The sequence below is a fragment of the Anomaloglossus baeobatrachus genome, chromosome 5 (genome assembly GCF_048569485.1).
Source record: "Anomaloglossus baeobatrachus isolate aAnoBae1 chromosome 5, aAnoBae1.hap1, whole genome shotgun sequence".
NCBI classification, from domain to species: domain Eukaryota; kingdom Metazoa; phylum Chordata; class Amphibia; order Anura; family Aromobatidae; genus Anomaloglossus; species Anomaloglossus baeobatrachus.
This window is the reverse complement of record NC_134357.1, coordinates 319,870,062-319,886,173: the sequence shown is the minus strand read 5'-3', so window position 1 is coordinate 319,886,173 and position 16,112 is coordinate 319,870,062. Positions and strand designations below refer to the sequence as shown.

Sequence of the window (16,112 nt, the reverse complement as noted above, 5' to 3'; positions counted from 1 at the left end):
TCCTCCCAGCAGCGGGGTTCATTGTGCAGGCCTCGGCAGGTTCAGAATGCTATTAACCTACAGATTTCCCCATTTCTGTAGGTTAATAGCATTTTTCCTCTTGACAGATTCCCTTTAATTGGTCCAGTAGAAATCTCCAGCTACATGTTAACATTTTCCTATAAACTTTTAAGACCTTGATAATGTAAGAAGAATTAAGACATATGGCCATGGCATGAAGAAACTTTGATGAACTGTACACACTTCCATCACATTTTCATGTCTTTTGAATACCCTGAATAGTGAAGCATGGTCTAAATAATCTAAATAGTACAGTACTATGAATGGATGCCTGAAGGAGCCATTATATGTCACTAGGGTAGTGGAAATAACAGTTTGACAAATGACTTATAATGGATACCTCATACCTATCATAGGTTCTGTGAAAAGGAAATCCATAATGTTTTCTTAAATGTATTATACAGTTTTCTAAACTGAAACCATAGGAGTCGTATGCAATATAAAACATGTCTTTTCTATTGCCATTTTTAATGGATTCTTGAGAAATAATCTTTCGGGGTGGGGAGTCCGTCTACAGATATCTCTTTCATAGATGAAAAGTGGTAAAACATCTCCTCCATTACTCTCACAGCTGTAGTCCCTGAGATCAGAGCTTAGAAAGCACAGTATCTAAGAGCACTCTCTTAGGCGGGCTTTGCACGTTGCGACATCGCAAGCCGATGCTGCGATATCGCACGCGATAGTCCCCGCCCCCGTCGCAGGTACAATATCTTGTGAAAACTGGCGTAGCGAAAATTATCACTACGCCGGCTTCACATGCACTCACCTGCCCTGTGACCGTCGCTCTGGCCGGCGACCCGCCTTCTTATTAAGGGGGCGGGTCGTGCGGCGTCACTGCGACGTCACACGGCAGGCGGCCAATAGGAGCGGAGGGGCGGAGATGAGCAGGATGTAAACATCCCACCCACCTCCTTCCTTCCGCATATCCTACGGAAGCCGCGGTGACGCCGGTAGATGTTCCTCGCTCCTGCGGCTTCACACACAGCGATGTGTGCTGCTGCAGGAGCGAGGAACAACATCGTACCTGTCACTGCAGCGAAATTATGGATTACGCCGACGCTGCACCGATGATACGATTACGACGATTTTGCGCTCGTTAATCGTATCATCGAACCTTTACACACTACGACGTCACATGCGATGCCGGAAGTGCGTCATTTTCAATTTGACCCCACCGACATTGCACCTGCGATGTCGTAGTGTGCAAAGCCCGCCTTAAAGGGAACCTGTCATCAAGTTGTTGCTGCCCCAACTAGGGATCACTCACTGCGAATGGAAGAAAAGCGATTCCGGCAGCTAAATAGGAAAGGGTTCTTTACAGTTAGAGCACTCAGACTGTGGAATGCCCTACCACAAGAGGTAGTAATGGCAGATACTATAAGGCTATGTGCCCACGGGACTCTGTTTCCTGCATTAGCTCCCCAGAATCCGCTGCTATCCATTGCTGAGGGATTCCAGCGAAATAGCTGCGGTAAACCTGCGGACATTCCTGCGACTTACCTGCGGAGGTCCCGGCCTCTATCTCCATAGTGGAGAGGCGAGACTTCCGCAGATATTGCCGCAGAAATAATTGACATGCAGTTACATGCGGCTGCAGGACATCTACAGCATATTCCGCAGCCGCACATACCGCAGCATGGACACAGCACTCCTCATGTCCCATAGGATAACATGGGGAGTGTCTGTACTTGCTAAAACCTGCAGATTTATCTAGAAAATCCAGATAAATCCGCAGGTTGTCCGCGGCAAAATCCTTTTAAAAAAGGGCTGGATGATTTACTCAGTACACATAACATTGTCGGTTATAAATGACTTAATGACAAAATGTAGAACTGGTGGAGGAAGGATGCTAGGTCTTATGTAACTAAGGGAAGTGTGAGGTAGGGTCGAGGCCCTGATTGTATCACTTCCTGGGCTGCTTGCTGCAGTTTTGCTAAAGTCACTATTCTATCTACCAGTTCATGGAATATTGAGCTCTGTATAACCCCACCCACTCGACTGATTGCCAGCTTTCTGTGTTCACTGTATATAGGCAAAAAGCTGTGTTCACTGTGCATAGGCAGAAAGCCGAGTCATACAGCGCTCATGGAGGACTACCTGGCAGCAGGTTAACTAGTTAAACTGCTGCTGATAAAACAGTGATTTGATCAAATCCAGCGCAAGCAGCCCAGTAAGTGACACATTGCTGGAGTCAGGATCTCTGCCCCTACATTATACTGCTCTCTTATTAGGAGGTTAAAACCTGGTGACAGATTCCCTTTAATTCAGATATAGCATATGCAATTTTAGCATTCACAACATTGTTGCCTTTTGATCTATACTATCTCTATATTTCTGTATAAAAAACTATGCAAAAAAGTAGTAATAATATAAGTGCTGAAGTTCTAAAACAAATGCTCAAGTCAACTTTTTTGTAAACTTGCAGAAGTGGGAAAAGTCATATCTTATAATATAACTTTGCATTGTTGCTATTGATGTACAAAAATACCTTGAAAACATGAAAAAAAAAATAGAAAATAGAAAATTGTTTGCAGTCAAATGCCCTGGCCTTGGGGACCCAAATATCAGACGTTACCTGTAATCTAGCCGGATGGCAGACAAACTTGTAGAAATTGAATTTGTATATGAAAATGTGCCTTCAATGAAGAAAGGACTTAAAGGTGCACTTGATTGCAATGCAAATTCACTAAGTAAATTTCCCGACTTTGATGAAGAGGAGAGGCTGCAACAAAAATCCATGAAATTGAAATGGAATAGATGATGCGAATGTTCCCTCGTGCTTTCATGACTAGACCTCTATTACTCCTAGCAGCGTGATTACCCTGCGGTATAACGTGTCTCAGGTTTGCTCTCAAACCTCATCTCGTGAGGATGATCTCTCGGTGTTTGATTCGCCCACGTGTCCCCCTCAGGCTTTTGTCTCCGTTTTCTCTCCCCTAGGCTTTGACTTTTCCCTTGTGAGGACCCTTAGACACTGTGTCCTCCTTACGTTCTCTCCTTCAGGCACTGTTCTGTGAGTTTACCCTTTACAAGCAGCCCCCACCCGGTTGCGCCTCTCTTACATCTGAAGAGCTGTCACACATCTCCTTACCTTCCCCACATAAAGTGGTTCTGTCCCTGTATATTCCTCCACAACAAAGAACTGATTCCACACCCAGCCACGCTTCACCCGTCCAGACACCTCTAACGACAATCCTGTCTCCATGGAAACCATTCCCAAGAGCTTCGAGCTGCAGAAAATCAGCACCACAGTCCAGGCAAAGCCTTGTGCAGCCATCCCAAGTCCACAGGATCCTTGAGGCCTCACATCACGCAGGGGGGATAGGTACACAAGGAGTCGTAATGGAGCGCAAGAACTTCATTCTTCTTTTAGTAGTTCGTAGACATTCTCTCAAGACATTTTCCAAGTACTGTCACAATAAGTCAATGATGTCCCAGGTTGGGTTTGGAGGCACCTACATGTGATGCGGTTGAGTTGGGTGGATTATTATGCGGTGACTTCTACTCTCGTAGATGCTTTATTAGATCGTTTACGGTTCTGCATGGATTGGACAAGGTTTATACGAAGGTGCAAACACACTGCATCTTTATCCAAAAATACCATGCTGTCTTAGGATACCTTTGATTTTCTGAGGCACAGCAGACATCTTCATTGTGCATTTGCGCCCAGTAGGCACGTATGATCTCTACCACAATACACCAATGATAATGAACTTATCCAGGTACTGTCATAAACTCGCACTTCAAGCTGTCTTTTGCTGTAGTGTAATGGACTTGAGTTCCTCTTTTGAACAGCTAAAGCCCAGCTGTTCTTTAATATAACGTTCCTCTATACAATACAATGCCGGAATATGCTGTGCGGTATTAAAAGACACTCAGCTGGTATGTACAAGACTTGGAGGTAATTAAGATATCTCAGGAAAACCAGATTGCACTAATATCATAGGCACAGCTGTTTCGGAATATAGAACATAATGCAAAATAGAATTTAGTAGGCTATATACTGGTTTCCTATGCACCACGCTGGACTATGCTACCATATATATAAAAAATGGTGGTCATATAGAAGTATATGTAAGATATTAGGGGATATAGTCCATATTACCTACAGCAGATGCATTGTAATGTATTTACACCATAATGTAGCCCTATCTAAAGCTTTATTGGTCATTAAATGAAGGCTGTAGAACCCAGGATCCTTGACATTGCAGGAAATTGGACAGAGATCTTACAAAAAATAGTTGATTGATCAAAATATCATTAAAAAAATAAAAAGTAGTCCACTTTTTAACCCTTAGTACAACTGTAAGATTTCACTGAGGCAGTCTCTGCCGAAGTTTTAGATCGAACCATCCAGATCGCTTCCTTTCAAGCCTGTTTAGAACGATGCTTGTCCTACTGTAGAGTTGAAGACATCAATGTCCTTTTCATCTTGGCCCAAAAGAAGACAGCGGGAAGACCTGTCCGTGGTGCTGAAATTGCATTCATATGTTCGGGAGACCTGATGAGAGAAAGAAATACGTATATGTTGTCTTTGATATCAATTAGTTTGGGTCAGGGTACAACATCAATAGAAGTTCCTTCACATCAGTTATAATTAAAATCATGTAAATGTATACAAGGAAACGTGCAGTTCTTGGATCTCCTGTTACTTTTATTAAGGAAAGTTTAATTGGATGTGAAAAAAGAATATTTTACTCAATCAACATGAAAATTAATTTTTCTGAAAACATAGTAAAAGTAGACCAGATGCTCACGTTTAAAGGCATATGCCGTAGAGACTGCCGTAGCGGCTGCTTTGTAGACCATATAAAGTATGTTAAGTGGGCAATATGGAGGGATTTTACACCTCACCGACAAGCACTCCACAACCTGAACTAGCTGTAAGGGATACGGGGATATGGAGATCATAGGTAAGTGGTTGAGCAACTGAGCAGAATGAAAAATTTCCACCATAAGGTCCATTTTATTTTATACATACGCAGAGGGTGACATTTTTAAAGGGGTTTTCCATCACTTTGGAAAACCTCTTCTTCACGCCAGATATTTTTTTAAAATTGAATCGCTGGAGTGGTGCTTTAAAGGGAACCTGTCACCAGATTTGGTGACTATAGGCTGCGGCCACCACCAGTGGGCTCTTATATACAGCATGTTAGAATGCTGTATATAAGAGCCGCTGTGTAGAACATAAAAATCACTTTATAATACTTACCTAACGGTCGGTTTGGTTTTGATGGGTCAGATGGGTGTCTCTGTTCTCCGGTACCGGCGCCTCCTCTTTCGGCCATCTTTGTCCTTCTTCTGAAGTGTCCTACGTCATGCACACAGGCAGGCATTGTGGTCCTGCATAGGCTCATTTTGATCTGCTCTTCTCAGGGCAGATCAAAGTATTGTAGTGCGCATGCGCAGGACCTCAGTGCCGGCTAGTATGAATGACGTACGACGCCTCATGCCTTCAGAAGAAGGAGGACAAAGATGGCCGAAAGAGGAGGCGCCACACCCGAAGAATGGAGACATCCATCTGCACTGAACCGACTGTTTAGGCAAGTATTATGAAGTCATTTTTACGTTCTACACAGCGGCCTAGGCTCTTATATACATCATGTTAGAATGCTGTATATAAGAGCCCAGTGGTGGTGGCCGCAGCTTATAGTCACCAAATCTGGTGACAGGTTCCCTTTAAACCTGTCCCTTGCCCCTGTCTTATACTCATCGTCTGGCATCTTCACCTTTTATCCGCATTGCTCCGTTTCCGCAGAGCCATTTGGCGCCCAAGAGTTCTGACTGGCTAGAAGTCAGGAATTACATCACAAGTGCTCAATACAAGTCTATGAGGGCCACAACGAGGCTCTCATAGACTTGTATTGAGTTGTAAATAACATATATTAACTTTCTCTACGTGCTATTCAAGGAATGTTGCCAACGGACTTTGGCATGTGAGTGCTGCAGCCAATCAGCAGCTGCAAATAGGCTGCTTTGACACTTCTCAGACTAAGCTTGGATGTGAGACCAGCAGTCACCGATTGGATGCAACATTCACCTTGCATAGCAATGTCACCTGAGCAGCGGGAGAACCGCTTCTGACATTGATGAATGGCATCACTGTGGGAGGTGAGTATCTGTTATTTTTATTTTAAACTAGCGAATATAGTATTTAAGAAGGGGTTTCCATGTAGAGGACAACGGCTTTAGGCTAAATGCACCAGAATACTGGGCCATTTTACACTAAAAGAATATCTTTTAATTTTATTAGTAATTAGGGATAGGCGAATATTAAATTATTTGGGTTCGGATTATTCATCTCAAATATTTCGTACTATTCGTGTACTGGTCACGAATAATGAATCTAATGCAAGTCAATGAGAAACTCGAATAACATTCCGACGGACCCTCCCAGGATATCTGCGACAGCTGAATGCTGAAATAAAATGGGAAGAGCATGGGGAAGATGCCTGGATGCAATTCTAAAACAGGTCGCTTCTGAGAACAATTTTGGCAAAGTATTATGCCACAATGACATGTGGCCCCCGCCTATTTGTGAACCAGTGTAGGAAAAGTAAACAGCTACGGGCTTTATCTTGGCTGGTTATCAAAAATAAAGGCTCCCCACGAAGAGGTTTTTTTTTTACATTATTTAAAAAAATAATAAAAAGAACATTGTGGTGTCATCAAGCCCAGGGTTGGTAATGTGTCCCAGAATCTTCAGTGATCGGTCGCATTTTCGATCATCACTGCAGCTTCTGGATGTAGCAGAGCAGGGATCGTCGATGGGCGTTGTGTGGATTACGTCGAACCTGTGGGGGTGTTTTAGGGGCTAATAAATTGGTGAAACAGTTTTTTTATTATTTAAAATAAAGGATTTTTGTGTTTGTGCTTTTTTTTCTTTTTACTTACACGGTTGGTAATAGAGGGTCTCATAGACACCTCTCCATTACTAACGCAGGGCTTGATGGCAGCTGTGATCACAACAAACATAAACCTCATATATTACCCCGATTGCCACCACACCAGGGCAATAGCAATGAGCCAGGTAAAGAACCACAATTGGAATATCTACGGTAATATATGCACCAATTATGAGGTGGATGCAGGCTGCTGTTTTTCAGCTGGGGAGAGGAAAATAACCATGGAGCTTCCCAGCCTGAGAACCAGTCCCCAGATGTCTATTTTGCTTGCACTGATTATTACAAATAGGCAGGGAACTCCATGTCATTTTTCTTTCAGTGCGCCTGTTAATCACAGTAATGCTAGTAACAAAGATGGCTACAGCAATACTGTGATTGGCAGGCAATACCTGCATTTACTAAACAAAATATGGCTGAATATCAGGCACCAAACATGTTGGGAGGGGACTTGAAACTTACAAGGCAAATACCAAAATACTCAATGAGTAACGAATATCCCGAAAACATTAATATTCATGCAAGTAATGTATAGTGCCAAATATATTCACTCATCACTATTAATATTTATATATGGAGCACCCTTGATTCCAAAATATATAAAGGGGTTACATACAAAATACAGATGTAAAATCCTATTGACAATCTTACAATAACAGACTGGTACAAACGGAAGAGAACCCCACCATTGTGGGCTTACATTCCACATGATAATGGGGAGGAGACAGTAGGTTGGGGGGGTTTGCGGTAGCTCCAGTGGTGATGAGGTGGCAGTGGGGTCATTGCATGCTGTAAGCTTTCTTGGAGAGGTGGGTTTTCAAATTCCATTTGAAACTACTGAATGTAGCAGATGATTGGATGTATTGGGGCCCAAAATTCCAAAGGATGGGAGATAATGAGGAGAAGTCTTGGAGATAGTTGGATGAGGAATGGATAAGCGTGGAGGAGAGAAACAGGTCTTGAGAGGACCGGAGATTATGTGTTGGAGTGTATCGGGAGATTAGTTCTGAGATATATGGGGAGACAGATTATGGATGGCTTTGTAGCTCAGTGTTAGTAGTTTGAAGTGGACACAGTGGGGTGGTATTGAGGAATAAGGTGATTTAGTCAAGTAGCAGAGTTAAGGATGGACTGGAGAGGTGCGAGAGTATTAGGAGAGACGCTACAGAGGAGGATGGTGCAGTAGTCAAGGCAGCAGATGATGAAGGCATGCACTAGCATTTTTGTAGAATGAGAGTTGAGAAAAGGATGGATTCTGGAAATGTTTCTGAGCTGGAGGCGACAAAAGGAAATGTGCGATTGAATGTGCGGTTTGAAAGATAAGGCAGAGTTGAGAGTTAGGCTACTTTCACACATCAGTTTTTTTCCATCAGGTACAATCCGGAAAAAAACGGGTTAAACGGATCCGGTACCGCATCCGTTTTATCCTCATAGATTTGCATTGTTACCGAATTGTACCTGATGGCTTTGCGTTGCATCCGTTTTTTTCCGGATGCGGCAAAATTAATCAAAGCGGCGGCCGGATGCAACGTGTCTTGCAACGTTTTTTTGTCCGGCAAAATAACCGCATCGCGCCGGATCCGGCGCGATACGGCGTGTTTTACAATGAAAGCCTATGGACGCTGGATCCGGCGCAATGCGGTAAAAAATGGATGCGGCTACCGGATCCGTTTTTGGAAACTGCGCATGCACCAAATTAATTAAAAAAGCTGATCCTTCAAAAAAACGGACAAACCGGATGCAAAAACGGATGCAAACCGTATCCACCGGATCCGGTTTTGTACGCATCCGGCATAACGGATCCGTTAAAAATCGGATCCGGTGGATACGGTTTTACATTTTTTTGCCGGATCCTTTGGATCAGGAAAAAAAAGGATTGTGCCTGAATGCAGAAAACTGATGTGTGAAAGTAGCCTAACTCAGAGGCAGCAGATATTTGGTACTGGGGAGAGCATGGTATCATTTATTGTAATACAGTAGATAGTTTAGGGAAGAAAAGGCAGATGGAGAAAACATGATGAGTTCAGTTTTATCCACATTCAGATTACGAAGCGACAGGAGAAGAAGGAGGATATGGTTGATAGACATTCTGGGATTTTATAACTCGCACCATAATTAAGATGTCTTTTAGATACTTTCTGCAATTTATCCGACAAGTGGTATTGCCTAGCTGTAAAGGGGCACAGACTACTGGGAAGGGGTATGGCCTAAATGCAACGCCATACAATTTGTGTTAAAATTTTTTGGCAAATAGGTAAGCTAACGAAACAGTCTATCGATACACCCCATTTTTTGGACAGCATTAATCACTTTGATATCTTTGGTGCATTTTAAGGTTGTCTAGTCTAATGACTCATTTACACAAGCAGGTTTCACACCATTAAATGAGCGGCAACAGCAATTTGGCGCTAGGTTACCAGATTGTTTACACAGGCTGAAGAACAATGATGCGGGGACAGAGTGACAGAGTGATCGCTAATACAAGTGTATTGTTCCAAAGTGTTATCACTCATTAGTTGAAGGAACTGAACCTGCTTCTTTGCTTGCAGATGATGGCTGTGTTATTCAGCCATCACCTGACTCTACCAGCTATGTATGGCGAGTAGCTCCACCCATGGCTATTAACCAGCGAAATGCCACTGTCAATCTGTTACAGCATATAGCTGGGGACACACTTTTCTAACAACAACAACAACCCATGAGATCGGGGGGCACCAATGATTTGGCATGCTGGCTGGGCGTCTGATGAATACCTTTGTGTCTGTCATGACTGTGCTCCTCTGAAAGCTAGCCTGTGGCTGTAATTGATAGGAAAATGTGATTTTTTTTTTTTTACTATAAAAAGCAGTACTGTGCCATTGCTGTGTGTGATACAAGTGATCGGATGATTGCAGGTTCAAGTCCCCTGATGGGACTACAAAGTACAGTAAAAAGTGTGTGGTATCTCTACTTTCGGAAAAGTCAGATCTATCAAAATATAAAATAACTAACTCAATCACTAAGTGGCGTAATGAGAAGAAAATCTAAATGTCATAATTGTGATTTTTCGACCGCCACAACACCTGAAAATAATGCAATAAGAGGTGATCAGCACGGTTGGTTTCTTTCTGTAGAAGAACCTGAGTTGGGGATTAGAATTTACTAGAAGGGAACAACTCCTTTGATGCGGTATTGCTAGTATGTGCAAAAATATGATGATGACTGAATATTCGACATTTCGGGACCCATATCAATTCTGAGAACTAAGGGGAATTTAATATTTATAATATTTTTAATGTGTTTTACACTTATATGCAAAGTAGGAGGACTGGAGTGCTGCTGTGCAGGGAAATATTGTGGAGCTAGTATTACAGCATCTTCCTTATATTTAGTGGAGGACCCCATAGTCAGACCCCTATCCATCAAGCATTGATAACATAACCTAATGATATGCAATCACTCTGAAGAGAAAAAAGTTTTAAATCGAAATGTTGAATTTTTTAGAACTGTGACACTTTCTCCATTAATAGCATATTCTAATAAAACAGCAGCGATTTGGGCAAGTATAAAATGTAAGTTATGTATAAGGTTACTTCCTCAAGGAGTTTTCACTCATTATCTATCTCGCCGTAGCATCTTTAGTACCTGCACCTGCTGTTCACTCATGTTCTCGCTCTCCAATGCGGACTTGGATAGATATCCTAGGTATTTCAATTAACTCCTTATATGCACTAACAATATAAAATGGCATCACTACAGGACTGGTGAGATGTACAGAACATGCAAGGCATTGCAGACACTGCGGTATGTTTCTCTGAGTATCTCCATTCCTGCTCTCTTATACTGTAGATGCAATGCTCCATGTTTGGCTCAGCTCTACTGTACATCATGTTGACAATAAAAATTACATCCCAGTCTCTGTTTCACACAGACTCCTGTCAGAATGACTGCAAGTCAATGATCAGGACAAATTGAATACATCCAGACCGTATCAATATTTATTTCATTCCACAAATGGGGATGACGTGTGGAGACCCGACAAAATATAAGATTGACTAACTCTCTATTGAATCTAGTTAGTTGCAATTCATGAGGATGGAAACTCAAAGACAAATACCCTAACATACACACACACACACACACACACACACACACACACACTCTGCCCTAAGATGCACACACTCACACACCCTGCATTTATACACATAAACATACTACCCTAATACACATCCAGCCTGTTTCTACACACACAAAATGACAAACCCTGCCTTAACACAACCACATGCATGCACCCACACACTCTGTCCTAACACATACACCCTTCCCTAGCACACAAACACAGGCACACACACTCTGCCCTAACACACATAAACACACTACCCTAATACACACATGGCCTGTTCCTACACAGACACATCCTGACCTAGTACATCCACATACATATACTCACACACACTCTGCACTAACACACATACCCTTTCCTAGCACACAAGCACAGACACACACACTCTGCCCTAACATATGTACCCTCACCCATACACATTCTACCCTAACACACAAACACACTGCCCTAATACACACACGCGGCCTGTTCTTACACATACAAACTGACACATGCTGCCCTAACGCACACTCCACACACACTCTGCCCTAACACACACTCTTCCTTAGCACATATACACCCTGACCAAACACATGTACACTCACCCATACACATTTTACCCTAACATACAAACACAGACACATACACCCTGCCCTAACACACGAACACCCATACACATTCTACCCTAACACACAAACAGACACACACACTCTGCCCTAACACACGAACCCTCACCCATTCACAATCTACCCTAACACACAAACACACACACCCTGTCCTAACACACGAACACCCATACAAATTCTACCCTAACACACAAACAGACACACACACACTCTGCCCTAACACACGAACACTCACCCATACACATTGCAGCCTAACACACAAACACAGACACACACATACCTTGCCATAAATCACCCTTGCTCAAATACACATAACTTACCGTAACACACACAAAAACATACGCTGCCTTAGCACACACACACACACACATTGCCGTAACACACAAACACCCTACGCTAACATACTCTCACTCACACATCTTTCCCTAACCCACACAGACACATACACTTCCCGGACACACACATACACACACTGGCCTAACACACACACACACACACACACACACACTCCCTGGCCTAACATACACACCCTGATCTAACACACACTCACACATCCTTCCCTCCCTGGCCTAACATACACACACTCCTCTTACTACATCAAATTTCTTCTCACAGCCATAAATGTTATCTTTTGTCAGGTAGATAATTTTCTATTGTTAATTTTGAACAATACCGGTAAGCAGGCAAATATAATTAATGAGTGAATTAATGCTGAAAAGATTATTTCGGGAAGTGAATTCACTTATTTGCTACTGTTGTATTTACAAAATGTTACATAAGTTAATGGAATAAATGTTTAATGACAAGGTTCAGCTTGCTTACCTCCTAATAAGCAGTAAGGACATCCTGGTCTTTCCTATTCCAATAATGTATGAAGTGAGAGCTTGTGGAAGTGGTGACTGCAATGTGGAGATTTTTCTGTGTAAACCCCGATCATTACTGTACTACCCTGCAGTAACCATTTAAAATGGTATCTCGTGTACCAGCTTATCACTATGCATCTGACCTTTCTATTCCATGTATGACTATGTCTACGTATTTCTTATATGAATTATCGCCTGCATAACAAAAACATTTGATGTCACTGTCTTCTTGTGGGCTCTTGAACAAAGTATCCAGAAGAATGTACCTGGGTCATAAGTCAAGCACAGCAAGAATTTTCTAGGATATTCAATCTCTTTCAGGGCTTTGTGTAGATGATGTACATTATGTGAGGCTATTGATTCAACCATGTGGATTGGAGTTTCTGCTGCACCTCTGATATACTGTAAATGCTGCTGCTTAGGGGGAGGTCTACTGCCTCTCCTTGTGCCTTGAGTCAGTATCTGATGGACCATTCTTGCAATGAGTAGAGATGAATTTTATTTCTTATCTAATCATGGTCCTTTGTTAACTTAAAGAGGTTGTCCACTACTACCCTAAGGATAGGTCATCAATGTCTGATTGACCGGGGTACAAGACATGTCAATCTGCTGTTCTTGGTGTCAGTGGTGACAGCAGGTGGCTGGAAATGCTGTGTTCCGGAGCTGTCCCATCTTCTGATAGTGGCCGCTGCCGGGTACTGCACATCTGTCTCCAATTGATTTGAATGGGAGGCACATGTGCAGTTCTCGGATGCGGCCACTATCAAGAGATGGAGCAGTTCTGGTACTGAGAATTTACGGCCACCTGCTGCCACCGCCAAAAACAGCTGATTGGCGGGGGTGCTGGGTGTTGGACACCTGCCGATCAGACAATGATAACCTATCCTAAGGATGGATAGGTCATTAATGTTAAAGTAGTGGCCAATCTCGTTAAAACACATACAGCATATGACTCGCCCACCCCAGGGCTATGGGACACCCGGTGCCGGGCCGGACTAGTCCGGTGGTAGTCAGTGGTGGCTGGGCCCGGCTCCGTGGCCCTGGTGGGTGTCAGTAAAATATGTGGCTTGAATTAAAGTTTGTGTTCGTGACGCCACCTGTGGTCTGCGGCTATTAAGCCGCCGCTGCTGTGTGAGGCCTCCGGGGTGATGATATAGCAGCAATGGTGGTACTGCTCCCCACAGGTGGAGCGATGCCCCGGGGCACAGTTGGTGCTTGTGAGTGTCTATGCAGATGAAATAACAGAGGCAACTTCAAGGGTACAGTTTCAAGTTCTTTACTCACAATTCTTGTCACAGTCCTGCAGGGACCCTTGGACTGCTGGGACCACTGTCAGGGACCTCCGCCGTTTCTGGGTGATTCTGAGAGTAAAAGCCGGTACCCTTCTCTTAAGTGTCTCTGCCTTCAGCTGTCTTCCTTAGCCTTGCCTTGGTAGGTTGAACCTGGCTTGGCCTCCACAACAGCCTCCAGGCTGGGGAGTCACCTGTCGGCTGATTATCCCTTTTCTAGAGGTTCTGCTGTGGGCTGTGGCCCGGGGAGTTTACAACATTCCCTGGGCCTCGGTTTTTACTGTCTGGAGATGATTTTGCACTCCTCCGGTTTCTAGGGACCGTCCCCTGTTGCAGCTTGATCCCTCCACCGATGTTCCTGTAGAACAGGCCACCGCAGCTCTACAGCTACCCGTGGCCCTGGGACCCTTTCTGTTCTCTGCTTGGTGTCACCTGGACCCTCTGAGTCCCAGGATCTTCACCAGGAAGCGTCTCTTTCTTTCCTTTCAGCTCCTGACTGACTTGGAGCTCTTTTTCCTTTCACTTCTCCTCCTTGCCTGCCTCCGGCAGGCCTCCTCCTCCTTCCCCACTCTCTCTCGTTCTCCTTCTTCAACTAACTAAACTAGACCTTCCTCTCTGTGTCTGTTCTCAGATGGCTCCTCCAACCTCCCCAGTTGCCCTATTCTACCCTATAGGAGCAGGGATGGGTCTTACGACCCCTCCCAGCATGCAGCATGGGAGGGTTTTCTGCCACTCTCCCTGGTCCCAGTGTGTTCCTAGCAATGGGTGTAGTGTGGATTTACCAGGGGACCGGAGTTCACTCCCTTCCTCTCCCAGAATGGGGCATCACACCGCTGAAGGGGGGGCAATGACCTGTGGCGACGGAAGCCTCAGGGGCGCCACACATACTAGCAAGATGTATCAGAAAAGTCTGGTAGGTGGGCGTCACACTGTTGTCAAGACCATGGGCAACAGATAGATATAAAAGAAGACCAAATGAAGAAGTGGCTGCACTATTTGAGTGAAGGTTATCGAAGTGGCTGAATATACTTGCTGTGAGTATTCAAGCTTTCATTTAGTTTTCTCCTATTCTCCTATATATTTCTGTTGCCACCAGCTTGTTTAGCTTGCCTTCAGATATCAGTCAGGAGACCCATGTTCTTTGGAGGGGTGAGTCCACATGAGTTATACAAAAATTAATTTTCTGGAAGAGGTTTTCTCTTTCAATCCCTTCTACTAGTAAATTAAATAAATCTGGAAAACATGTTAGATCAGAATATTGCTAGTTATTAAGATTCCTAAAAGTTCTTACCATAAACATGGATCCAAACAGAAGCCCCACATTAAGGTTATTTATATTTTTTTCTTCAGTTCAACGTACTCTATTTTTGGTACAGTACTAGGAGTGTAGCATGACATGTATATTTATTGGTACGTTTTCTAGGTCAGTAGATAGTATTATTTGATGAATTGAATAACATCAAGTGGTAAGCCGGTACAATCAGGCTAGCAAGCTCTAGAGACACGATCATTATTGGTTACTGGTGAGGATGAGAAACTGGGGAATTGTGGTTGTACCGCAGATATTTACACTTCTGTTACTTTATAGTAAAAAGGAATAAGCAATGGAAAAATACAATTCATTCCATTCTGTAGCTCAAAAACATACATTTTTAAATGAATTGTTAAAATACTTTTAGTTAAATAATACTGGTGCCATGTGGATTCAATTAATTGAGTAATTAGACATTGTCTTTTTTGTATAAGACTATTTAAAGGGGTTGTCCACTACTAGGACAACCCCTTCTGATTTTACGCAAAAAAAGGAGGGGAGCCAGCACTGCTTATGAGTGGATGCAACAATGAAAAAATAAAAAGAGTAATATTCACAAATTCATTCCTACTGTAACAATTCAATGAGATTTTTTGCAAATAATTGATCAATGATTTGAGCCCCCCTGCCCCGTCATGGCAAATCTCTATAGGGGGGGTCCCTACACTATATTTATAATTTATATACATACCATAAGGTCTCGTGTAATGCACAGGACCATATAAGAACACCACTTACCTGAGAAATGTCAGAACCGCTCCCATGCTGCAAGGACTGACAACTGCGAGTAAAAGGGAAGCTCAGGTGCCAGTGTGTGTGGCAGAACCACACACACCAGCACAATGTCAGAACTGACCCCCACAGTGCCAGACCAGCAAACATGGATGAATGGCGGAACAGCCCCAGGCAGGTGGTGCTTAAGTAATAATGCCTATGGAACAGAGGGCGGTGGCTGTATGTGAACAGGCACCAACATAAA

At 43.4% G+C, this 16,112-nt stretch overlaps 1 protein-coding gene across 2 annotated transcripts in view; it reads right to left on the bottom strand.

Moving 5' to 3' along the window:
* The window catches only part of CDH22 (cadherin 22), a 554,465-nt gene that overhangs the window by 303,838 nt on the left and 234,515 nt on the right, over positions 1 to 16,112 (bottom strand). For both annotated transcript variants that reach the window (XM_075349744.1, XM_075349745.1), the window contains exon 2: positions 3,152 to 4,561. In XM_075349744.1, the coding sequence (XP_075205859.1) occupies positions 3,152 to 3,337 (186 nt within the window). In that variant the 5' untranslated portion in view covers positions 3,338 to 4,561. The remainder of the gene's footprint in view (positions 1 to 3,151; positions 4,562 to 16,112) is intronic.